Source organism: Rhinoraja longicauda, chromosome 14 (genome assembly GCF_053455715.1).
Source record: "Rhinoraja longicauda isolate Sanriku21f chromosome 14, sRhiLon1.1, whole genome shotgun sequence".
Taxonomy (NCBI): domain Eukaryota; kingdom Metazoa; phylum Chordata; class Chondrichthyes; order Rajiformes; family Arhynchobatidae; genus Rhinoraja; species Rhinoraja longicauda.
In genome coordinates, this window is record NC_135966.1 from 51,649,672 (window position 1) to 51,676,377 (window position 26,706).

At 43.3% G+C, this 26,706-nt stretch overlaps 1 protein-coding gene across 5 annotated transcripts in view; it reads right to left on the reverse strand.

Annotated features, from left to right (window-relative positions):
* The window catches only part of LOC144600260 (slit homolog 3 protein-like), a 595,019-nt gene that overhangs the window by 56,278 nt on the left and 512,035 nt on the right, over positions 1-26,706 (reverse strand). For all 5 annotated transcript variants that reach the window (XM_078411831.1, XM_078411833.1, XM_078411834.1 and 2 more), the window contains 7 exons: positions 17,972-18,115; positions 15,645-15,808; positions 11,393-11,528; positions 7,915-7,983; positions 3,875-3,946; positions 2,962-3,033; positions 178-249 (listed from right to left, as the gene is read on the reverse strand). In XM_078411831.1, coding sequence (XP_078267957.1) covers positions 178-249; positions 2,962-3,033; positions 3,875-3,946; positions 7,915-7,983; positions 11,393-11,528; positions 15,645-15,808; positions 17,972-18,115 — 729 coding nt within the window. The remainder of the gene's footprint in view (positions 1-177; positions 250-2,961; positions 3,034-3,874; positions 3,947-7,914; positions 7,984-11,392; positions 11,529-15,644; positions 15,809-17,971; positions 18,116-26,706) is intronic.

Below are 26,706 nucleotides of genomic sequence, written 5' to 3' on the forward strand. Positions count from 1 at the left end.
TCAGTTTAACATCTATCAAGAACACAAGAGATTTAAAATAATTTGACCTGAAATGTTATCTATTTGCTCTCTACATGAACTACTTGACCTGCAGAACATTTACACCACTTTCTGCTTGTAATTCAGATGTTTAAGGACATTTTTCCAGGTGTGGGAAATGATGCTTCATTTACTTACAGGTGAGAGAGTGACGTGAGACCACTGAATGCTCCATTGGGAATGGTGGAGATATCATTACCATGTAAAGTCCTGTTTTAAAACAAAAATGAAAAATACATCAATGTTGTACACGTGAACAATTTAAGTTATTTTCTTAAACAATTTAATATATCAATGCAACTCCACTATATGGAAGTGGACAATTGATCCCGGTTGGCAGAATGGCAGATGGATTTAAAAGAAAATGTAGGGTGAAATTGTATTGTTTTTACCTAACAGGATTACACAGGGTAAGCTATCATGTTGGATTCAGCATCACCTGCAGGATAATGGACAGTTTACAATGTATCATATACTGACTAAATAATGCCTAGGCCACAAGTGTTTCACTCACGGGAAAATGTACGGACCACAGTTTATCATACACAGCATAACTTGAAGGATGCAACGTGCCATACGCTGTTTCGTGCACCAATCGCGGTGAGTTAGGGGCAATAGTCGTAGCAGTTCGCCGAAAAACCCCCCCTACGACAATGTCTACGACAAGCTACAACAACCTACCACCTAGTCGACGTCAGCTACAGCAAGCTACCGACAACCGGCGATATAGTCGTCGCGACTTAGGACGTCCACCTACGACCGCACCTACGACAACCTATGACCACGCAGGCAGCAACCTACGACAACCGAAGTCAACCCACGACTACCCGCGACAAGCTACGACCCTGTCGGCACCAACTGAAGACAACTGTAGACAATTCAAATCATTTTCGTCTCCAGTTTTGACGCCGGTTGACGTAGGTAGTCGCCAATGGAATTCACTGAAGTCAGCACCGGCGACAACGTACGTCACCTGGTGACAATCTGGTGACAACCTACGGCAGGGCCTACGTCAGGAGACGTCAAGCTACGATCATTGGCGTCAAACCAACAGTCGCCGAAAGTTTTTAAACATTTCAAAATCCAGTGTCGACCAGAAAAACGCGATGACTCTTTGGAGACGACTCACGACCGTACAGGCGACACCCCGGCAACCGTGTGGCGACAGCCTAGTCACCTGTAGTCGCCTAAACAATCACCTAAGTGGGACAGGGGTTTTACCCAGTATGCACGATGCCACTAAAGCAACAGGCCATTCAGTTACATTTGTCCATTCCACCATTGAGCTTTACTCCAAATTATTTAACTACTTAGATTCAATATCCCCTTATATCCTTCCCCTAACCAAAGCCCATCAATCTCAGTTTTGTGCTGTTCAATTGACCTGGATTCAATGGTTTTGTCCTGGGAGGAAGTCCTGCAGAGATTCTAATGTTACCTATAGAAAATAAATGCTTCCTGCTGTCACACTTGAACAATGCAGCACTAGTTTAAGATTATGCCTCTTGTTCAGTGCTGCAGAGCTGACAGACTTTGGTTGGATGCCCTCAGGAAGTAAATGTGGCAAACGGTTCTCATTCCAATCAGCAAACCCTACCATTTCTCCTGCAGTCATGCTGAGCTATCAAGTCCAAATGGTTGTTTTTCACATGAGAATACAGACATTCAACCCTGGAGAACTGTAATGTTGTGCATAAACCTAACCATGCCGCATATCTCGACATGCACACCACTTACAGGATAGCAATAGCAGTTTGAGACGTTGCTGATATCTTCTTTAACTGCACCTTCCAAAACTATGGCCTCTAAGGTCAAGAAGGACGCATGCAGCAGCAGAGAGCACCAGTGCAGCTACAAGTGCCTTTCCACAATGCACACCATCCTGATTTAGAAACAGTTCACCATTCCTGCCAGTTCCACATCATCGCCAATTAATTCTGCAACTCTCTAAATACAAACATCATGGCATACCTTCACCCCAAGTTCAAGAAGTTGGTTCATCAACATTTTCTCAACAGAGATAGATAACGATTGCTAACCTTGCTTGTGATTCGGACATATTTTAAGGAAGGGAGTAAGTAATTAAGAGTGCTGTGACAGCCACAATAGAATATTCCCCCAATGTTTTATGAAATGTTATTAACAAATGTTTTACCTGATCTTAACCCTTTGCTTTTGCTGGGCAGACCAAAATGAACTTGACAGGAAACCATGTCACATATTGAGTCTGTACCCTCAGGCACTCCTGCAGGATTTCACTATGTGTGGAGCATGTGCCAACATTATTTACTTTAGTTTATTATTATTGTCATGTGTACTGAAGTACAGTGAAAAGCTTTTTGTTTCCTATTGACAAAATACTTTTAATCTTGACATCCTCACAAGTAATGTTACAGCCATGCAGTTCATCACAAAACAAATTCTCCTTCTCTCCAGGGATGCAGCCTGACCCCCTGAGTTACTCCAGCATTTTGTGTCTCTCTCCATTGTTCTCTATTGCTCCAGTACCCTAGCAAGTAGGAAAATAGGTGATACCAATGTTGTAGAATTCAAACAGTATCAGAATCCAATTCTTTAATTGATGGGCTTGCAAATATTATTTGGAAAAGGGAACTTAACAATTCCAACCTGGTCTGGACCAGATGGTTGACATTGAGGAAACACTTGCCAATGCCATTGCAGCCAAAAGCAAAATTATTCAAAGGTACTGCAGGTTTTACAACTGGAAAATGACATGAAGGGAGCTGGAAAGGGGTCAGGCGGAGGAGAGAGAGAGAGAGAAAACGGGAAGTTTGAGATCAGAGAATGGGTATTGAGATGTGAGTTCATTCAACAATAACCCCAGAGATTCACAAGGTTAGTTGCCACCCAATAATCAATGACGCAAAGCTTCTTTAAATTAACACCTTGATCTATACTTACAACAATCTTAAAGATTTCAGACCATCAAAAGCATGGACTGGAATGCACCTCAGCCGGTTGTAGCTCAAGATCCTGCGAGAAGAAAAAAAATAAGGATGATTATGGGCTACTGATGCAACAGAGTATGGTGGTGTGGGGTGTCAAGATGAGAGGGAGGCAGAGGATGGTATGGGGAAGGATAGGGATGAAGAGGAGAAGGGGAAGGAGTGGCAGATCTAAGAAGAAGGCAGTGACGAGATTCCAAGAAGAATAAATGTTACACAGTTTATTCTGGGATGTAATTTTTCTTGGTGGTAGTACTTGGGATTTGAAACCCCCCGATTTCACTTTTTGTCACAATTACAAATTCAGTCTTGCTGGCTGTCAGAAGAGGCATGCATGCCTGGTCTGCCATCAAGCCTCGCAGAAGCAAGTTCATTTTATAGTTAGTCGGAGAAACCTCCAAACCACCTCAGTCCGTTTGAGTTAGATGCAGAATCTGAATCCCAGAAATAAAAGTGTATTGATTTTGTATCTGTGTTCCACTTAGTCCTAGAAAAAAAATCATTTTAAGACGTTTTTTTACGTCTCAGACATCGCAACCTATTCAGCTTAGTGCATTCACCCACAATTATTAGCCATAACCCATTCTGTCATCAGCATCAATTAAAGCATATTCATCCCTTAATAACAGGAGGAATGGTATTTATACTAAAAGTCACACTTTAATGCTATTAACATAAACAAACCACCGACATCAGGACCAAAATACATTCTAATAATAATGGTAATTTGCATAGTGTTTGCAAAATTAATGCACAAGGGCATTATCAATAAACACACACATACATAACCCGGTGTCATTAACAGCAGAATATACAAATTGGTGATGAACTAATGTTATGAGCGTTGGGAGGTTAGTGCTGATACTCACAGTGTTGAGAGGTGCGACATGTTGTTGAAGCTGGAATTACTGAGGATACTGATACTGTTGTTGCTCAAATCTCTGCAAAATGAACACAACACATATCAATTGTCCATCCAAACTAGCTCTGCGATAACACAACCAATGACAAGTTGGCCTTCATGCCAATGATAACATTGACAACAATGCATCAAAAGACAAGGAGAAGCAAGCAATCTTCAATACATCATTGAACTCTCAGGTTCTGAACAAGTCTTGTGGAAATATATGGGATTGTACATGTACGTTGTTATTAAAGCATAGGTCAAGTTGCAATAAAGAAGAGATACATCATGAATGGAGAGTTGTTATGAGTTGCCCTTTGTATCGGTCACCATTTGTCACACACAATAATGCACTCCAACACCTTCAATCTATTTTTAAGGAAGGGTCGTATTTGCACTGTTATAGAAAGTTGGGCCTTATACAGATCAGTGCGAATCCCTTCCAGCCTAAAGAGGAAACAATTTAAACTGTTATATCTCTTCCTGCAAGTAACAAATTCTAATTTAACCCTAATTCATACAATCTCTATTTCCCTCATTCTTTATCTTGTTTTGCCCCAAACCTTCAATCAGATTGGTTCAAGAGATGGATTGGTAATCCTCCTAAATATCAGGGTGTCAGATTCACCTTTATTGACTTGCATTTACAACTATTTAGAGCATGGAAGGTGAGAGAATAAAAGTCTGCCGCACATTGAAAGATCCCTTCCCACAGCAAGATTTGGACTAATTTATTTTCCAAGTGTACAGAACTGAAAACAAGCCAGGATTCAATTTTCCAGTGGTTACAAGGGATAGAAAATCCTAGACTAATATCCTTTATAACATTGTAGGCTCTAGCTACAGGTGAACTGCATTTACCTTAAAACACTGCTTGTGCAAAAAAAGGACTGTAGACTTTGCAATTCATTACTTCGTGAATATAATTTAAAAGCACCGTAAGCAGCAACATAAGACTAGAAAGAGGAATAGCAGCCTAGTAGCTGTGTACGGAGAAATACTAACCTGTTTCGACTAATTTAGAGCAATGGGGAATACACTTAATGGGTAATATCAATCAACCTTTCTCTTCCGTTACACAGTTAAATATTACAACAATAAGCATGAAGTGCCTCATCACATGATCACTTCCAGTTACACGGATTGTAGATAAATATCTTCCACCAATCAACTGATGAACGAGCTGGAGAATGTTTTTGATTTTAGCATGAATAATTAAAAACAATGACCAAAATTAAAAAAGAGGCTTAAATCACATAATTCTGGATTAAAATTTTAATGAAAGAAACTAACTGGGTTATAAACAAGATGTTATGGAGACAACTAATTTTATAATCCATACTGTTCTAGTAGTGTGGAGCTGGCAGTGGAGGCTGTTATTTGGTTACACGGTGATTTTGAAATAAGCTCCTCAATGCAAAGGGCATTTTATATTATCTAGCAGAAAGATAAAGAACACACTAATGCTGGAAATCTGAATTAAACCAGAAAATACTGGGAACACTCAGCAGGTCAGGTAGCATCTGACCCGCTAAAGAAAGAGGACAATCAATATTTCAGGTCCAAGACATTATCATGCATTCAAGAGAGAGCTAGATAGAGCTCTTAAGGATAGCGTAGTCAGGGGGTATGGGGAGAGTGCAGGAACGGGGTACTGATTGAGAATGATCAGCCATGATCACATTGAATGGCGATGCTGGCTCGAAGGGCCGAATGGCCTCCTCCTGCACCTATTGTCTATTGAAAGAGAGAAAACAAGATTGTTTTAGAAAGAGAGAAAACAGGTTGGTCTAAAGATAAATTGGTTTCTCTCTGTAGAAGTTCTGTTGAAGTTTAGGGTCTGATCATGAAACATTAATGATGGCATCTAGTGTTCCTGTTTCAGATTTAGTGATGATCCTTCCAGCACCACCTCATCAGGATGCCTGAGGTGTATTAAGAGGCTAAGGCAAAATATTCTTTATATGTTAATTTATCCATGGATATATTTGTATCATGTCTACAGTTAAGTATAAGACATGGTACCATTTGACACAAGTTGTTCAATATGCAGCATGAAGGTGTAGCGGTTAGTGTTGTTAACTTGAGAAGATACACAGTGCTGGACTGACTCAACGGGTCAGGCAGCATCTCTGGAGAACATGGATAGGTGACATTTCAGGTCGGGACCCTTTGCAGACTTGCAGAGAATTTGATGTTACATAGAATCACCGGGCCATATGTGCACAATGAATGTACAATGCTCTTTCAGACAATTTCATACCATCGCATTTCCATGTGACATCGATGGAGGACAATCAGCCTTTCAGATGTGTGCCACCTTTTATTGCAATCCCATCCACCCCCCTTTTATTTCCCTGGAAAATGAGCTTTCACCCCCTGCCATCAATTTATTTCTAATTCCCCCACCCACCATCTACCAGGCCAACATACAGCAGCTAATAAACCGACCAATACCTCTTTAGGATGTGCGAGGAAATTAGAGCACGCGAAGAAACCAACACGGTCACAATGAGGGGAGACCTCATTGAAACGTACCGAATAGTGAAAGGCTTGGATAGAGTGGGTGTGGAGAGGATGTTTCCACCAGTGGGGGAGTCTAGGACCAGAGATCATGGCCTCAGTATTAAAGGATATTCCTTTAGGAAGGAGATGAGGAGGAATCTATTTAGTCAGAGGGTGGTGAATCAGTGGAATTCTTTGCCACAGAAGGCTGTGGAGGCCAAGTCAATGGATATTTTTAAGGCCGAGATGGATTCTTGATTAGTACGAGTGACATGGGTTATGGGGAGAAGACAGGTGAATGGTTTCAAGAGAGAGCTAGATAGAACTCTTAAAGATAGTGGAGTCAGGGGGTATGGGGAGAAGGCAGGAAAGGGGTACTGATTGTGAATGATCAGCAGTGATCACATTGAATGGCGGTGCTGGCTCGAAGGGCCAAATGGCCTACTCCTGCACCTATTGTCTATTGTCTATAATGGGGTTGAGAGGGAGAGTGTTAACTCCACAGAGACAACAACAGAGGTTAGGATCGATTTGGAGTGAGGCGGCTGCTGAATTAATTGCTCCACCACTGATCCAGCCCGCAGGGTGCCTGGATAGTGTTTTTGCTTTGCCAATTGCCAAGCAGGTACAGCAACACTGCCTGAGCGCTCGCTAGATTTAAAACCAGGAAACTAAGAATGCCAACACACACTGGCACAGCTGGCATTTTTGAAGTAACTATTCTGCTGGGCACACTTTTTTTTTATGTACCAACCTATGATGTGGAATGACCTGCCTGATTAAGTGGGTCGACGTTGGTATAATACTAACACTTTAAAAATATTTGGACAGGTACATGAATAGGAAACCTTTAGAAGGATATGGGTGAAGCATAGAAAGACGGGATTAGTTTAGAAGAGCATATTTTACAAGTTCACAAGTTATCGGAGTAGAATTAGGCCATTCAGCCCATCGAGTCTACTCTGTCGTTCAATCATGGCTGATCTCTGCCTCTTAATCCCATTTTCCTGCCTTCTCCCCATAACCCTTGACACCCGGTCTAATCAAGAATTTGTCTGTCTTAAAAATATCCACTGACTTGGCCTCCACAGCCCTTTGTGGCAATGAGTTCCACAGATTAACTCCCCTCTGTTGGCATGGATGGGTTGGGCATGGTCTGAAGACCTTTTATCCATGCTGCATCATTCTATAACTCTATCCCATCATTGCAGCACATTTGTCCCCACCACTGACACGCAAGCTCCCTCAGTCACCACCTTACCACTTCACACAGCCAATGTTGATTAACCACCTACTTGTGCACTGTAGATAAAGAGGAAAATCAAACTGACCGTCAGTATATCAGGGCTAGCATGTCAGAGTTGCTGTGGGTAACTCCCTTCCAACTGTGCATCACTCCACCCAATCATTGTATGTAGAATCATTTATTTATTATTTAATTATGTCATTATTTGACTGAAAATTATCAGAATATTAAGGAAGATTTGAAGCGTCACTTACAAGAGTGATAACTGCTTGAAATTAGAGAGCTCGCTGGGAAATGTGGTCAATTGATTCCCTTCCAAGTATCTGCAAAACAGAACAGTTGACAATAATGAACACTTGTCAAGTGAGACAAACTTTCCTTAACGGTGTGCGATTATTATCTCCAGCACGCAAGGGGCTGAATGTTTTTGTAACAAAACTGCTTCACACATAAATATAAATAGTGAAGGGGGAGAGAAGGAAAGAGAAAGAGAGAAAAAAGAGAACATGGGAGAGAGAGGAGGGGAGGAGGGGGGAGAGTGGAGGAGGGGAGGGGGAGGGGAGAAGGGGGAGGGGGGAGGGGAGAGGGGAGAGGGAGAGGGGAGAAGGGGAGAGGGGAGAAGGAGAGTGAGAGAAGGGGGGTGAGAGAAGGGGGGTGAGAGAAGGGGGGAGAGAGAAGGGGGGAGAGAGAAGGGGGGAGAGAGAAGGGGGGAGAGAGAAGGGGGGAGAGAGAAGGGGGAGAGAGAAGGGGGAAGAGAGAAGGGGGAAGAGAGAAGGGGGAAGAGAGAAGGGGGGAGAGAGAAGGGGGGAGAGAGAAGGGGGGAGAGAGAAGGGGGAAGAGAGAAGGGGGAGAGAGAAGGGGGAGAGAGAAGGGGGAGAGAGAAGGGGAGAGAGAAGGGGGAGAGAGAAGGGGGAGAGAGAAGGGGAGAGAGAAGGGGGAAGAGAGAAGGGGAGAGAGAAGGGGAGAGAGAAGGGGAGAGAGAAGGGGAGAGAGAAGGGGAGAGAGAGGGGGAGAGAGAAGGGGAGAGAGAAGGGGGAGAGAGAAGGGGAGAGAGAAGGGGAGAGAGAGGGGGAGAGAGAAGGGGAGAGAGAAGGGGAGGGAGAGGGGGAGAGAGAAGGGGAGAGAGAAGGAGGAGAGAGAAGGGGAGAGAGAAGGGGAGAGAGAAGGGGAGAGAGAAGGGGAGAGAGAGGGGGAGAGAGAAGGGGAGAGAGAAGGGGGGAGAGAGAAGGGGGAGAGAGAGAAGGGGAGAGAGAAGGGGAGAGAGAAGGGGGAGAGAAGGGGAGAGAGAAGGGGAGAGAGAAGGGGAGAGAGAAGAAGAGGAGAGAGAAGAAAGAGAAAGATAGACAGACAGATCGATGAGATAAAGAGAGAGGGGTTAAAAGGAGAGGCGGGGAAGAGAGAGTGTACAGTTTATGAAGAAGCACTTTCTCAGTCATCTCAGACAGGAACATTTAGAGCCGATGTAATCTACAATATCTTAAATTAGAAATGGAATATATATTTTGTGAATTGCTCTCAGTAAATGAACTGGAAAGATTAATCTGGAGAATCCCAGCAAAAACACTTTCCCATCCCTTGTGTTCATAGAATGCCTGCCCACCCCACAACACAAGACAAATACAAAAAGGTAAGGTGCCGGACAGTAAACTATGACTATTCATGTATTTATGACAAAGTTAACTATTGGATTAATCAGATGTACGGGTAGAAATTTCTGCTCTCAGAGCATCGTGAATTCCTGGAATTCACTGCCCCCGATGGTAGGAAGTGATGGCCTCCCTAAACCTCTCTGTACCAGAGTGCAAGAGAAGAAACCAGTGGGATTTCCAAACATCATCATGTTACCACGTGTTCTTTGGAAGCTGCACTGAGCCAAATGTAAACATTTCCAGAGCTTCCCATTCATTACATGAGAATCAGAATCTAGAATCTCGATCAATTCTTCCAAGATAGTTGTGTTTCATTTTACAACTTGTTTATTTCTCTGGAATTCCAGGCTTCAGAATGATTGCATGCCATATAATGTGATGAAGTCCCTGTGTTTCAGAAGAACAAGGACTTTACTTTCATCTTTGCACAATGAACATCGGACCCTGAATGAACAGTGTGGTCAAGATTCAGAGGACTGTTACACATGAAGGGAGACCACACAATCCAATGACTCAACGTTGTTTTCCTGCAAAGTGTCGCTCTCTCCTGGTTCTGTTTCCTCCGGGCTTTTCCAAATCCTTTTGAAAGAGTGATGGGCCCAGCTTTCCCCAGCCTCATGGGTAGTGAGTTGGAGATCCTCACTATTCTCTGTATAGAACAGCTTCACCTCACACCCCATCGCATTTACCCATTGAATTAACTCTGAGTCTGCTGGTCCTCAAACCATCCATTAATGGGAACAGCTTTCTTCTATTCACTCTGTTGAAATTAGTCATGATTAATCTTGGATCATGACCTGAATCAAGTCTCCTCCCACCCTTCTTCCAGGCAGCAAAGTCCCTGCCTCTGCAGTATGACAAGAGAGATGACTTCAAGAGAGAGTTAGATATGGCTCTGAGGGCTAATGGAATCAAGGGATATGGGGAGAAAGCAGGAACGGGGTACTGACTTTGGATGATCAGCTATGATCATATTGAATGGCTGAAGGCCTGTTCCTGCACCAATGTTCTATGTCTATGTCTAACTCTGGAGGTGGAATCCCTTATCCTGGGAACTGTGCCAATACATTTCCCCTGCACCTCCCTGGGAACTTCAAATTCTTTATAAACTGGTATAATCAGAATTGGATGCAATTCTCTAATCATGGCTTATTGTGTCATCGGAACATAAGGTGTCCACCATCTGCACCAACCATCAACCACCCATTTACATTCATTTTTACATTAATCCAATGTTCTTTTCACCTCACAGGCACATCAACTCCCCCCAGATTCCACCACACACCCACACGCAAGGGGCACTTTCAGCAGCCAATTAAACCTACACATCTACATATGTTTTGGATGTTGGAGGAAACTTCAGCAACTGGAGGAATATCACGAGGTTACAAGGAGAAAATACAAACTCCACACAGGCAGCGCCTGGACTCAGGATTGAACCCGGGTCTCTGGCACTCTCACACTACAGATCTACCAGCTGCACCCCCTGTGAAGCCTTTTTTATGCCAACTTTTATATATTTTCAACAAAACTTCCATGCTTTTGTGTATGATGCTTCTATTATTGAACAGCAGGATCTCATACACCTTCCTGACATGCCCTACCATTAGAGATTTATGCCTGTGTGCTCCTGTGTTCCTGGTTCCTGTACAACTATATTGCTATTAAACCAATATCGTCTTTATTCTTTTTCTCAAAGTTATCATTCCACAGTAGATTAAATTCCATCTGCCACCATCCTTCCCATTCTGCTAGTTCATCTATGAGCTCCTGCACCTTATTACTATCCTCCTCACCACCTATGCCCAAGCTTGGAGTCTATGAATAAACCATGTGTCCTTTTCCACAGCAGTCACCTATCCAGGATCATATAAAAAGTACAAAAGACTGAGAATATGGAATGGATGGAACAGCTTATTGTCACATGTGACAAGGCACAGTGAAATTCTTTGCTGCATACCCAATAAATACAAAATGGCGGCCACCTCCGGCACAGACAAAGTTACAAAGCACGCCGGCTCCTCCTTTGTTAGAACGAGAGGCATTAAGATGACAGGGATGTTCTACTCCAACTTGTACTCACATCTCAGTTGCGTCCTTTGGAATGCCTTTGGGTAAGGCGCGGAAGCCTCTATTACTGCACCGCACCACTGTGTCAACACAGTTGCAGAGTTCAGGACATCGAAGGTCTGGCAGGCAGCTGCTCTCGTTGTTGTCAGCTAAAAGCAGAAATTACAGTGAGCATTTCACTGGCCTCTTATTCACCATCCAAGGCAGTAGCATGCTTACCCGAGGAGGTAGTGAGGTACCATTCCATCACCACCTTGCCATGGGGACAGACACTCTGCCCAGGCGGCTAACTTTGCCATTATACTGGTCACCGCAGCTCTACATGGCTGCAACTGGAGCATTTTGACAACAATACTGGGGCCTACTTCTCTCTGAACAAAGTATATTCACATTTAATTGTCACTGCCAGAGGATCTAACTCAGCGTACCACACTCTATTATTGTCTCCATTAAAATGGATAAAATTGGTATTTAATACAAAAGATTTGAAGAAGAAGAAATCAAGTTTGGTAGCACCCATTCCTGAGACAAGTGTGTCTGCCTTTGAGTGCCCGGTGATATTTAATCTTAAGAACTTGAAGCTTCCCACCATCCCTACTTTGGCACCATCAATGTCAATGTACTTCTTCACTTCCTGAAGTCAGGTGACCAAAACTGCATCCAACACTTCATGTGTGGCCACATTATCATCTTGTACAGTGTCCCAACTCCTATACTCAAATTGCTGCAAATATTGCTGCACTTTCTGGGGACTACGTACATGTTCTCCTGGATCCCATTGCTCTACAACACTCCCCAGTGCCCGACCATTCACTGTGAAGATGCTGCCCAGGTTTGACTTCCTAAAATCCAATACCTCATACTTATCTAAATTAAACTCTATTTGCCATTCCTCGGCCAACTTGCTCAGCTGATCATGATCTCACAGTAATTCTTTATAATCATCTTCTGTGTTTGTGATACCGCCTATTCTTGTACCATCTGTAACCTTACTAAACATACTTTGTAGAATCGCACCCAAATCATTGATAAATGTAACAAAAAGCCATGGCCCCAGCATCGATCCATGATGCACTTTACCAATCACAGACCTCCAGTCTGAAAAACAACCTTCCACTACCACCCTACCATTAAGCCAATTCTGTATCCAATTAGACACAAAATGCTGGAGTAACTCAGCAGGACAGGCAGCATCTCTAGAGAAAAGGAATGGGAGACATTTCGGGTCGAGACCCTTCTTCAGACTCTGTATCCAGTTTGTTAGGATCCCATGTGATCTAACCTCCAGAGCAACCTACCATGTGGAACCTTTCAAAGGCCTTGCTGAAGTTCATATAGACTATATCCACAATCCTGTCCTCATCAACTGTGTGGGTCACTTTCACAAAAAACACCATCAAATTTATGAGACATGATCTCCCCCAAAAGGATCATGCTGACTGGCCCTGTCTTTCCAATCTAATATATATCTTATCCCTACACTCCAGTGACTTGCCTACCACAGTGGCTCTCAGTTTTTTCTTTGCAGTCCTTCTTAAATATAGGCACTACATTAGCCACCTTCCAGTCTCCTGCTACCTCATTCGTAGTAAACAATGATTCATATATCACAGCCAGGGCTTCCACAATGTATTATTTCACTTTGCACAGAGTTCTCAGATATATCTGATCAGGCCTCAGAGATTCATACATTGCAGTCCTCGACTGCAGTATAAACTATCCTCCAGATATTGGCATTACATTTCCCAAGTTCCCACACCACTGTGTCTTTCTGCATGGTAAAAGTTGGGGAAAAATATTTATTGAAGACCATACCCATCTCCTACGGCTCCATACATAAATGTCCACTTAGGTTTTCTGAGGCATTTAATTCTCTCTCAACTTCCTCCTCAATCATATCTGCCAGAGCTATCGTAGGCCCCCTTTTTGGTATTGGTATAATACTGTCATGTGTACTGAGATAGTGAAAAGCTTTGCCCTCCTGATTTCCTTCTAAATGTGTTCCTCAATCCACTATACTCCTCCAGGAAGACCCTTGATTTCAGCAGCCCACATGTGATCCATGCCTCCTTCTTTTTCCTCACGCAACTCACCCATGCCGACCCGAACCTCAGTTATTTTCATCATCGAGGGATCCTTACTCGTCCCATCCTGGTCCTTCATGCTTACAGTACATGCACATGCATAACTTTGAAATCCCACCATCGCACTTTTAAAAGCATCCCACTTTCCACTTGCCCACAAACAACCTACTCCAACCATCTTACAATTTCCTATCTAATACTCTCAAAGTTGCCCTTCCCCTAAGTTAGAACCTTAATTGTAGACCAGCCCTGCCCTTTCCCATAACTATTTAAAACTAATAGAGTGCTCACTTACTGACACATCAGTCACTTGACAGTGGTTCAAGCTTTGCTCTCTCCCTCGTGGGGCCCACTAGATGTATTGCCTAATGAAACCATCCTGAGCACACTCAACAAATTCCACCCCATCCAACCCCATGGCACTCGTTGTTATTTGCTCATCTACACTAATCCCATTCGTCTGCATTGGGTATGGATTTAAATGTTTGTCAAAATGCCCCTTAATGTTCTGATGAAAAATATCTTTACTGAAATTTTAATCTCTTATTTAACATTTATCTTACTCCCCAAAGCATAGTAGAAAAAAACCATTTATAATTAATTGTCAAAAATCTGAATAGCATTTAAAGCCTGCATCACATTGTGTGGGGAGCCTGGTGAAGAGATTTGTTTTCCCATGCTGGTGTTTAAGCTTCTCAGTAGAAGACCATCTGATAATAAACTACAGTAGCTGGACGTGGAAACAGCAGGAAGTGGACATCTAAAGCATTTTTGCATCGAATCACAACTCAGGAAGGAGCAAAAGAGAGAAATCAAAGGAAAGAAAAAAATTGACAATAGACAATAGGTGCAGGAGGAGGCCATTCGGCCCTTCGAGCCAGCACCGCCATTTAATGTGATCATGGCTGATCATTCTCAATCAGTACCCCGTTCCTGCCTTCTCCCCATACCCCCTATCCTTAAGAGCTCTATCTAGCTCTCTCTTGAATGCATCCAGAGAATTGGCCTCCACTGCCTTCTGAGGCAGAGAATTCGACAGATTCACAACTCTCTGACTGAAAAAGTTTTTCCTCATCTCAGTTCTAAATGGCCTACCCCTTATTCTTAAAATGTGGCCCCTTGTTCTGGACTCCCCCAACATTGGGAACATGTTTCCTGCCTCTAACATGTTCAACCCTTTAATAATCTTATACGTTTCGATAAGATCTCCTCTCATCCTTCTAAATTCCAGTGTATACAAGACAATGATCTTTCACCTCATGATAATATCCAGAAAAATGAGCTTACCAACATAATTTATGGAAGTAAGTGAGTGAGCAAGAGGTGGAAGTGGGGCTGTCTTAAGTTCTATAAACCACTGGGAGATACCAATCTGGTTACTCATACTGCGTTGAACATCAAGATGAAAGAATACATCAGAGGCTTGAATATGTCATAGGAATTTTAAACAAAACACCATTTGCAATCCAGTAAGATATGGCATAACACAATTATACAAAATATTTATTCTGATGATAAAATCTCTCTATTTATCTCTTAAAAGTACTAAATTATAATCAGGAACACATGGTGATTTGATTGTGAATACATGATTTCTAGAGGTCTGAAGAAAATGATAGGTATTTCCCAGGGGGTGGCTCAGTGAGCCGGTAGTTTAACAGTGTGGCATTGCATTCAGGTCATATATCGTGCTCCTCTACTCTTCTGTAGCTAGGAACTGGACAACTACTAATATCAAGTATTTACTTCTTTTACAATCTTATTTTATCGTGGCAGTTTTTCCCTTCTTATTTTGCTCTTGATTTCTTTCAGAAAAGTTAATTTTGTGGTGGATGGTCCTCCCTACCCGTCAGCTTGTTCATTTTGCACATATGAGCCTGGCCAGGCTATTTGACTACAAAACCATCGCAACCATGCTAAAGTCCTGATCCAAAATACTACCTATCTATTCCCTCCACAGATGCAGTCTGAACCATGCAGTTATTCCAGCATCTGAAGTTAAATCATGCTCTGTTGTGGCATGTGTGTTTTACAATAAGGGGTTAATGCTACTAGTTTTTATGTTCACAGAAGCACCATGAGTGATACATGTTCCACCCATTCACAACTGTAACATTTTACCTCAGATTTGTCACCATTTTTCTCCTCTGCACATGATTGTTCTAGAATCCATGTCCTTACCATCACAGGTGAAATCCTGTACAGCCACATCCTGAATCGGGATCTCCTTCAAGAAGAATGGTTTCTGACAACGTGGGTTTCCACTGACAATCCTTCTCTTCCTCAGCCACCTTCCCAACCAGGCCAAGTGACAGTTACAGTTGAAAGGATTGGCTAGTAGGTTTCTGTGGAAGACCGGCAAAATACCAATTGATAGAATCACAGAATTGAACAGATCGGAAACTCATCCATACAGACCAACTCACCCATGCCATAGTGAGGCCCACTGGAAATTGGAGGAACAGCACCTCATATTTCGCTTGGGCAGCTTGCAACCCAGCGGTATGAACATTGACTTCTCCAACTTTAGATAGTTCCTCTGACCCTCTCTTCCCCTCCCCTTCCCAGTTCTCCCTCTATCTTCCTGTCTCCACCTATATCCTTCCTTTGTCCCGCCCCCCTGACATCAGTCTGAAGAAGGGTCTCGTCCCGAAACGTCACCCATTCCTTCTCTCCTGAGATGCTGCCAGACCTGCTGAGTTACTCCAGCATTTCGTGAAATAACACATCCATGCAGACCAACACCCACCCATGTAGACCAACCCACCCATGTAGACCAACTCACCCATGTAGACCAACTCACCAACCCATGTAGACCAACTCACCCATGTAGACCAACTCACCCATGCAGACCAATTCACCCATGTAGACCAACTCACCCATGCAGACCAACTCACCCATGCAGACCAAGTTTGCCTAGCCATACTAATCCCATTTTCCTATGTTTGGCTCATGTCCCTCTAAACCTTTCCTATCCATGTACCCATTAAGAAAGTATATAACGGCTACACCTTTCAATTATAATCATTTTGCTAAGTTTTCTTTCATATTACACTGGCAATATCCTCACAAAAATACTTTGCTATAACTAGATGTTTCAGTAGCTTCTGAAAGCTGGGCCTCAATCTATAACTTTAAATAATCACGAGATATCACTTTGAAAATATACTATTTATCCCAACGAAGAGCAAATTCAAGGAACGTTTTCAAATCCCAGGGGACCCTTTCTCGATGCAAACCTGGGTTAATATCTCGTGCACTTTCTGAGCAGTAAACATCGGATAGCACAGTGGTGCAGCTAGTAGAGCTGCTGCCTCACAACGCCAGACACCCGATTTCAATCCTGACCTCGGGTGCTGTCTGTGTGGGGTTTGCATGTTCTCCCTGTGATTGTAATGTGAACGGGTAATGTGAACGGTGGTCAGAAGGGTCAGTTTCCATGCTGTATCTATAAACGATACTAAACATTCATTACAAATGTGATGACATATTTTACCTGTGTATTGCACACTCACAGATTTTGCAGCCTGACCAATCTAGTCTCTGCCATTGAGTAGCAGAATGTTAATCCAACTATATTCTTTAAGCCTACAATATTCTGACCCTTAGAATTCATTTTCCGAATTTAACCTCACAACATCAGATCCCTTCTTAGACCATTATCCTCTTCTCGAAATAGCAGTTAATCAACATACCACATGTTGACACCAAAATCCATATATTTTCCACTTTACATGATTCAGAGAATTATATCAAATTCACAGCATGGAACATGCACTTAACCCAAATTATGTTGGCATGTATGGTCCACATTGTCCTTTTATCACCCATCTTTATCTTACCTTATTTATATTATCGTTTTACTTTACCTTCATTCACTTACATAGCTCTTGTTTCAAATACTGCATCCTATAGCTCCCATATGCTGCTTTGAACTTCTTGTAATTACTGCTATATTTATCATTACCGCATGCATACTGCTTACTCGACGAGCTTCATGTGAACAAGGAATTTCATTGCATCCTGCATGATAATAAACTAATCTGAATCAGAAGCTGAATCTCAGTCTGAATCTGAATCTGAATCAGTTCTTTGGACAAAGAGGTTTGCCTAATAGGTAACTTCTTATTAGATTTAATATCAAGCATCTTAAGTTTCGAGCACCTAATTGTGGACTCTGACGTATGGATGTCTTTGTATTTACGTTATCCAATTAGAAAATAAAGAACACAGGAAACTTAATTGCAAGATCTAATTTATAGTCCACTCATCCTGTGTTAATGGATAATTCATCCATGGTTCAAAGTCTAATTTAAGTAACCAACATACAAATAAATGGGGATGACAACCCATAGTGGAAATGACCAAGTAGAGATGAATGCGGGATGCTTGTGAAGATCAAAGTAGAAGTGACGCAAGTGCATTGATACCAATGATTAAGGTTGAACACATTTCCGTCAATGCAAATTGACGTCAAACAAAACAATGAGATCAAAAGCAGATCTTACATGGTTGAGAGGGAGTGCAGGGTGTTGAATGCTCCAGGAGTTATGGTGGTGACTCGGTTGTCGTAGAGGGACAGCAGACGAACTGAGGTGAGGCCGGTAAAGGTGTCATTACTGACACAGCTGATCCTGTTGTTCCTTAGCATCCTGTAACACAGGTCAATGAGGAGGAAAATGGAACAGCTTGAGTGAGTGTTAACTGCAAGACCATTGTTTCAGACTTAAACATTTTACAATAAAGTATTAATTAATAACTGTACCCTCAGGTGACCATCCTCAAATTAAGACTTTCCCAAAAACATTAACAACAACACTGATGTCTTTACAAGTGCAGTGGTAAAATGTGGTAAAATCACACACCAAAATATTTGGAAATATAACGCTGGGCCTTCGTGATTGCTGGGCTAAATCTCAAAATACATTTACCAACCAATATTTCTGTTCTGGTTTCATTCCTGCTCCCATGTGAAATCATCAAACAAAAGCCGAGCCATTTTGAGAGGGAGGAATATCCGGGATGCACAGTTCTCCACTGAACTAGTGTATTTCCCTGAAGGAATGACGTTGCAGTGGCACTGGCAAAAGAGCAAAGCAATGCCAATGTTCTCCTTCAAATGGGGAGTGCATGAGTGCATGATCTTTAGTTAAGGAATTAAACTAAAGGTTTTGGCAATTTCAATGCACAGGAACACACGAGGCTGCAGAGAGCAGTAGAGTCAGGTTAGTCCATCATGGCCACAGCCAATCCCAACACCAAAGGCATCTACATGAGGCCCTGCCACAAGGAGGAGGCATCTATTATCAAGGATCCTTACCATCTGGGCCTTGTCCTCTTCTGACTGCTACCATCGAGAAGGGGGTACAGGAGCCTGAAATTCTCACACCAGGTTCAGGAACAGCTACTTTCCAACCACCATCAGGTTCTTGAAAAGAACTGCACACCCTAATCCTAGATCAGCAACAGAATATCACACAATGCCTCCTGCACTACCACAGACTTGTTTTATAATTGTGTTTCGCACTGAGGTCTTGTTTATATGCAGTTTTTTCCTTTCAACTGTATTGTCCATGTTTTCTTTGTGCCTATTTTTCATGAGTCTACGTGCCTGTGACGCTGCAGCGCACAAGATTTCCATTGTATTTGTATCTTGCTATAACTTGTGCTTATGACAATAAACTCGACATGTGTCCTTTCCTATAAATAGGCAATATGTCGACACCCATGTTGATGCACTGACCGTTTAACCACACTTCCATCTTGTTCTGTTTTTGCCATTGCTGCTGGTGATGTAACAGCTATACAAATCCAATTATCCAACATTCACATTGGCTTCAACACTGTGTACGTTTTGTCTCCATGGATTTCTGCTGTTAAAATATCTCTTCTGTGAAAAATTCACAATACTACAGTTTCTTTGATTGACGGCCATCCCTTTAGACATGTCCGCTGAGGATATGTTTCCTTTCATCTGATGCTTAAAGCATGTTGCTCTGCTGCTTTGGCATCCGTACACTAGATAGGGTCTGTTACTGTACATCCGTACACTAGATAGGGTCTGTTACTGTACATCCGTACACTAGATAGGGTCTGTTACTGGACATCTGGAGCAGCCACCCACACCAGTTCCACCCAAACGCTTCAGATTTTGCTGTTTGTCTTCACTTTCCTACTTCATGATTATCAAATCTCATCCTGTTTGTACCCTGAATAAGGAAAATTTATTTTGCTTTTTCCGATGTTGGCCCTGCAGGCAATTTTGCAGACAGGACCAAATGCAAGATTCTGCGTGTCTGATTACTTCAATTGAATTTGTTTGTCGAGTGGACCACAACAAACCTGTCATGCATGTCTGCTTTAAGAGGTGCCAGGATTGCAAAGCTGAGACAAATGTCCTTGCATGAACAAAAAATGAAAGGATTCTGAATCATTGTTCCAAATTTGTAATTGTTCCTACTTTGAGGATTCAAAGTTGAATTTGCCTTGTAATTTTTGTTCTACTTTATTGAAGAATATTTTCTGCGGCGTTAAAAGATTTGCTAATGTTTTTGTTGTTTCAGATCAGATTTCATTTGGAAACAAAGCTCCTTTGTGCTCCAGTTTAACATTGCTGACGCTGTTTCTACCAAAACAGATGATGTTAAACAAGAACCCCCAAAGCTTCCATCTTTCCAGGTGCATGCTAAGCTCACGAGCCAAAACCACGGAATCATGGAATCAACCACACTGTCTATTGTAGCATGCTTCCTTCCCTTGCTACCAAACTCTTCAGGAGTCTCCTCATCCTGATGCATAGCTGGAGTTACTCTGCTAGTTACTCTTCCTCTGTGGGAGTTGTGTCTGTCCTCTCCTCATCCAGGACCCTTACAATCACCTCCCGTCTGGACTACTGCAACAGCCTCCTCTATGGCGCACCCTCAAAAATCATCAGTAAACTTCAATACATTCAAAACTCCACTGCCCGTCTACTCACCCACACCCCGATCCGTGACCATATCACCCCCGTCCTTTACAAACTCCACTGGCTTCCCATCCCCCAGAGAATCCAGTACAAAATCCTCCTCATGACCTACAAAGCCCTCCATAACCTGGCCCCATCCTACCTGACCGACCTCCTCCACAGGCACACTCCCACCTGCACCCTCCGCTCTGCTGCTGCCAATCTCCTATCCCCCCCCATCCGGACCAAACTCAGATCCTGGGGGGACAGGGCTTTCTCCATCGCTGCTCCCACCCTATGGAACTCACTACCTCAAACCGTCAGAGACTCCTCCTCACTCACCACATTCAAAACATCACTGAAGTCTCACCTGTTCAGTACTGCCTTCAACCACTGAAGGTCACCTCACCTTCTGTCTCCTTTCTCTGTTCGTTTACTTATTTATCTATTTATTCACTTCCCTATGTTCTTTAAATCCCTGTAAAGCGTCTTTGAGTGTATGAAAAGCGCTATATAAATGTAATGCATTATTATTATTATTATTACTTCTTGTGCAGTGTTTTGACTGGTTTTGTTTTGACCGGTTGCTATGCTCAGCAATGCTGCTGATGCTTTTATCGGCCACTTTTAATCGATCACAAACACAATCGGTACATAGTTTATTCTTTCTTCAGTCTCTCTCTTAGCTTGCTCACACAGTCCATGCTTCACATCCACATTGCCAATTTATAAGCCAAGGCACACAATATGAAGGATGTGAAGCACTACATGCATGCTGTTTATGCAGCTTGAACAACAGTGTGCATGTACACATATGGCACGGATTTACATACATAGCAAAGTCAAGCCACATGCACAAAGTTCAGAGCTTTTGAGAAATTCAGAACTTTCCAGAAAATGTTACGAGGATGTTGCCAGGGCTTGATGGCCTGAACTACAGGGAGAGTTTGGGCAGGCTAGGACTTTAGTCATTGGAGAGCAGGAGAACGAGGGATGATCTTATAAAGGTGTATAAGATCAAGAGGGGAATAGCTATGATGAATGCACCCGGAGTAGGGGAATCGAGAGTAGGGGACATAGGTTTAAGGTGAGAGGGGAAAGATTTAATGGGAACCTGACAGGTGACCTTTACACACAAAGAGTGGTGTGTACATGGAACAAGCTGCCAGAGGAGGTAGTTGAGTAGGTACTATAACAACATTTAAAAGGCATTTGGACAGGGACACAGATAGGAAAGGTTTAGAGGGATATGGGCCAAATGCAGGCTGGTAGTACGGGCGTAGATGGGACATCTTGTTTGGCATTGGGTCGAAAGGCCTATTTCCATGTTGTTTGACTCTATGACTCCTATAACTACACTGAAATTAGTGAAATTCCAATAATGTGGTGATTTAGGAAGGTTCTTTGACTGATGCCCATTTACTTATAGTCACAGTATTAACAGGAATATCCAATATATTAAAAAGTTCAATGCGTCCAGAATTTGTGGTAGAGGTACTGCCTTAGGGTGCCAGAGACCCGGGTTCGATCTCGATTACAGGCGCTTGTCTGTACGGAGTTTGCACGTTATCCCCGTGACCTGTCAGGAATTTCTCTGAAATCTTCGGTTTCCTCCCATACTCCAAAGACATTCAGGTTTAAAGGTTAATTGGCTTGGTATAAATGCAAAATTGTCCCTAGTGTGTGTAGGGTAGTGTCAAAGTGCTTGAATCGCTGGTCGGTGCGGACTCGGTAGGCCGAGTTTCCCCACTGTATCTTTAGACTAAAGAAAATTTAACCAAAGTACTGTTAAGTAAAACTAGCAAATGGTTTAGAGTTATTTTATTTTAAGTTATACATAGACTAAAGTCTGGGTGTATATATTTTTATATGATAAACACATTTTCACAAAAAAATCCAGCAATCAGCATTCATGATTTCATTAATGCATATGGTTGATTGCAAGGAATATAACCATTCAGTTTAGTTTAGTTTAGTTTAGAGATACAGCGCAGAAACATAGAAACATAGAAAGTAGGTGCAGGAGTAGGCCATTCGGCCCTTCGAACCTGCACCGCCATTCAATATGATCATGGCTGATCATCCAACTCAGTATCCTGTACCTGCCTTCTCTCCATACCCCCTGATCCCTTTAGCCACAAGGGCCACATCTAACTCCCTCTTAAATATAGCCAATGAACTGGCCTCAACTACCTTCTGTGGCAGAGAATTCCGCAAAAAACGTTCTCATCTCGGTCCTAAAAGACTTCCCCCTTATCCTTAAACTGTGACCCCTTGTTCTGGACTTCCCCAACATTGGGAACAATCTTCCTGCATCTAGCCTGTCCAACCCCTTAAGAATTTTGTAAGTTTCTATAATATCCCCCTTCAATCTTCTAAATTCCAGCGAGTACAAGCCGAGTCTATCCAGTCTTTCTTCATATGAAAGTCCTGCCGTCCCAGGAATCAATCTGGTGAACCTTCTCTGTACTCCCTCTATGGCAAGAATGTCTTTCCTCAGATTAGGAGACCAAAACTGTACGCAATACTCCAGGTGCTGTCTCACCAATGCCCTGTACAACTGCAGTAGAACCTCCCTGCTCCTATACTCAAATCGTTTTGCTATGAATGCTAACATACCATTCGCTTTCTTCACTGCCTGCTGCACCTGCATGCCTACTTTCAATGACTGGTGTACCACGACACCCAGGTCTCGTTGCATCTCCCCTTTTCCTAATTGGCCACCATTCAGATAATAAATTATTCGTCCCACTGGGTCCGCGCAGACCAGTGATCCCCACATATATTAACACTATCCTACACCCACTCGGAACAATTTTTACATTTACCAAGCCAATTAATCTACAAACCTGTACGTCAAATGTGGTAAGTGTGTCCAGGTTCAGCTCCTGAAGGACCGTGTTGGGGAACTGGAGAGCCAACTGGATGACCTCAGGATCATCCGAGAAAATGAGACGTTCCTGGTCAAGACCTTCAGCGAGATTGTTACACCAAAGGTACCAGATGAAAAAAGGTGGGTGACGGTGAGGAAGGGAAGGAAGCTTGGAGTACAAGAGACCCCGGGGGTTGTACCTCTTGAAAACAGGTTCACCCTCTTGGAAGCTGTCGGGCCAGAAGACACTGCCAGTCTGAGCGGCGGACAGGTCTGCGAGGCAAAACATGGCGGTGCGGCAAAGCTGAAGGGACCGACGTCAGGCAGAGCCGTTGTGGTAGTAGGGGACTCCATCGTGAGAGGTACAGACCAGGGGTTTCTGCGGCAACAAGCAGAATTCAAGGATGGTGCGTTGCCTCCCTGGTGCCAGGATCCAGGACATCACAGACTGAGTGCAGAGCATCCTCAAGGGTGAAGGTGGGCAGCCGGTAGTGCATGTCGGCACAAACGACGTCGGGAAGAAGAGGAAAGATATTCTGCAGCGTGACTTTAGAGATGTCGGAAGAAGGCTGAAAAGCAGGACCTCCAGGGTGGGTATCTCCAGTTTGCTTCCAGTTCCTCGTGCTGGTGAGGGCAGGAACAGGGAGATATGGGATCTGAATGTGTGGCTGAGGAGCTGGTGCAGGGGGCAGGGATTTAGATTCTTAGACCACTGGGATCTGTTTTGGGGTCAGGGTGCATTGTACAAAAGGGACGAGTTGCACCTTAACAGGCGGGGGACCTGCATTCTGGCAGGCAGGTTTGCCACTGCTACACGGGTGGGTTTACACTAAATAGTGCGGGGGGGGGGGGGGGGGGGGGGGTTCAAATGGGATGGTCAAGGATGGAGTTAAAGGGAAAGAGAGTATAGGAAAAGTTAAGAAAGACCCCAGAATTAATGGGACAGAAAGCTCACGAAGGAATAGGAGAAAATGGCCAAGTGAAATAGGAATCGATGTGAAAGGTGAGATGAGCAAAGGATTAAAAGTATTATATATGAATGCGCAAAGTAGAAGAAGTAAAGTGGATGAGCTTGAGGCTCAGTTAGAGATTGGTAGATATGACATTGTGGGGATTACAGAGACGTGGTTGCAGGAGGATCGGGCCTGAGAACTTAATATTCAGGGTTATACGTCCTATAGAAAGGACAGGCAGGTGGGCAGAGGCGGTGGGGTAGCTCTGCTGGTGAGGGACGAAATTCAGTCCCTTGCAAGGGAAGACATAGGGACTGACGAGGTGGAGTCACTGTGGATTGAGGTGAGGAATTGTAAAGGCAAGAAGGCATTAATTGGTGTCATCTACAGATCCCCAAATAGTAGCCGGGATATAGGGTGTAAGATGCAGCAGGAGTTAAAACTGGCATGTAAGAAAAGTAATGCCACTGTAGTGATGGGGGATTTCAATATGCAGGTAGACTGGGAAAATCAGGTTGGTTCTGGACCCCAAGAAAGGGGGTAGACTGCCTCCGAGATGGATTCAGAGCAGCTTGTACTAGAGCCTACCAGAGAGAAGGCAATTCTGGATTTAGTGTTGACCAGATTTAATAAGGGAACTCGAGGTAAAGGAACCGCTTGGAGGTAGTGACCATAATATGATAAGTTTTAACCTGCAATTTGAGAAGGAGAAGGTTAAACCAGGAATGTCAGTGTTGCAGTTGAACAAAGGGGACTACGAAGGCATGAGAGAGGAGCTGGCCACGGTCGAATGGAAAAGGATCCTAGCAGGAATGACGATGGAAAAGCAATGGCAGGAATTTCTGGGCATAATCCAGAAGGTGCAGGATCATTTCATTCCAAAGAGGAAGAAAGATTCTAAGGGGAGTAAGAGGCAACTGTGGCTGACAAGGGAAGTTAGAAATGGAAGAAAGGGAAGTTCGAGATGGAATAAAACTAAAAGAAAAGATGTATAACAAAGCAAAGAATAGCGGGAAGCCAGAGGATTGGGCAACTTTCAAAGGACAATAGAAGGTAGCAAAAAGGGCAATACGGGCTGAAAAGATGAGGTACGAAGCAAAGCTGGCCAAGAATATAAAGGACAGTAAAAGCTTCTTTAGGTATGTTAAGAGAAAAAGATTAGTAAAGACAAATGTAGGCCGCTTGAAGGCAGAAACAGGTGAAATTATTATGGGTAACAAGGAAATGGCGGAAGAGTTGAACAAGTACTTCGGATCTGTCTTCACTAAGGAAGACACAAACAATCTCCCAGATGTACTAATGGACAGAGGATCACGGGAGACAGAGGAACTGAAAGAAATTTGCATTAGGCGAGAAATAGTGTTGGGTAGACTAATGGGCTGAAGGCTGATAAATCCCCAGGGCCTGATGGTCTTGCATCCCAGGGTATGCAAGGAGGTGGCTCTAGAAATTGTGGACGCATTGGTGATCATTTTCCAATGTTCTACAGATTCAGGATTAGTTCCTGTGGATTGGAAGGTAGCTAATGCTATCCCACTTTTCCAGAAAGGAGCGAGAGAGAACAGGGGGAATTATAGACCAGTTAGACTGACATCGGTGGTGGGGAAGATGCTGGAGTCAATTATTAAAGAGGTAATAATGGCGCATTTGGATAGCAATAAAAGGATTGGTTGCCAAGTCAGCCTGGATTTATGAAGGGGAAATCCTGCTTGACTAATCTTCTGGAATTGTTTGAGGACAAGTAAAATGGATGAAGGAAAGCCAGTGGATGTAGTGTATCTGGACTTTAAGAAAGCCTTTGATAAGGTCCCACATGGGAGGTTGGTGAGCAGAGGTTGGTGCAGCGTAGGTTCATGAGGTTAATCCCTGGGATGGAGGGACTGTCATATGAGGAAAGATTGGAGAGACTGGGCTTGTATTCACTGGAGTTTAGAAGGATGAGTGGAGATCTTATCGAGACATATAAAATTAGAAAACGACTCGACAAGCTAGATACAGGTAAAACGTTCCTAATGTTGGGGGAGTCCAGAACAAGGGGCCACAGTCTAAGAACAAAGGGGAGGCCATTTAAAACTGAGGTGAGAAGAAACTTTTTCACCCAGAGAGTTGTGAATTTGTGGAATTCTCTGCCATGGAAGGCAGTGGAGGCCAATTCACTGGATGAATTTAAAAGAGTTAGATAGATCTCTAGGGGCTAGTGGAATCAAGGGATATGGGGAGAAGGCAGGCACAGGTTACTGATTGTGGATGATCAGCCATGATCACAATGAATGGTGGTGCTGGCTCGAAGGGCCAAATGGCCTCCTCCTGCACCTATTTTCTATGTTTCTATTTTTCTGTGTCTTTGGAGTGTGGGAGGAAACCGAAGATCTCAGAGAAAACCCACGCAGGTCATGGGGAGAACGTACGAACTCCGTTCAGTCACCGCCCGTAGTTGGGATCAAACCCGGGTCTCCGGCGTTGCATTCGCAGTAA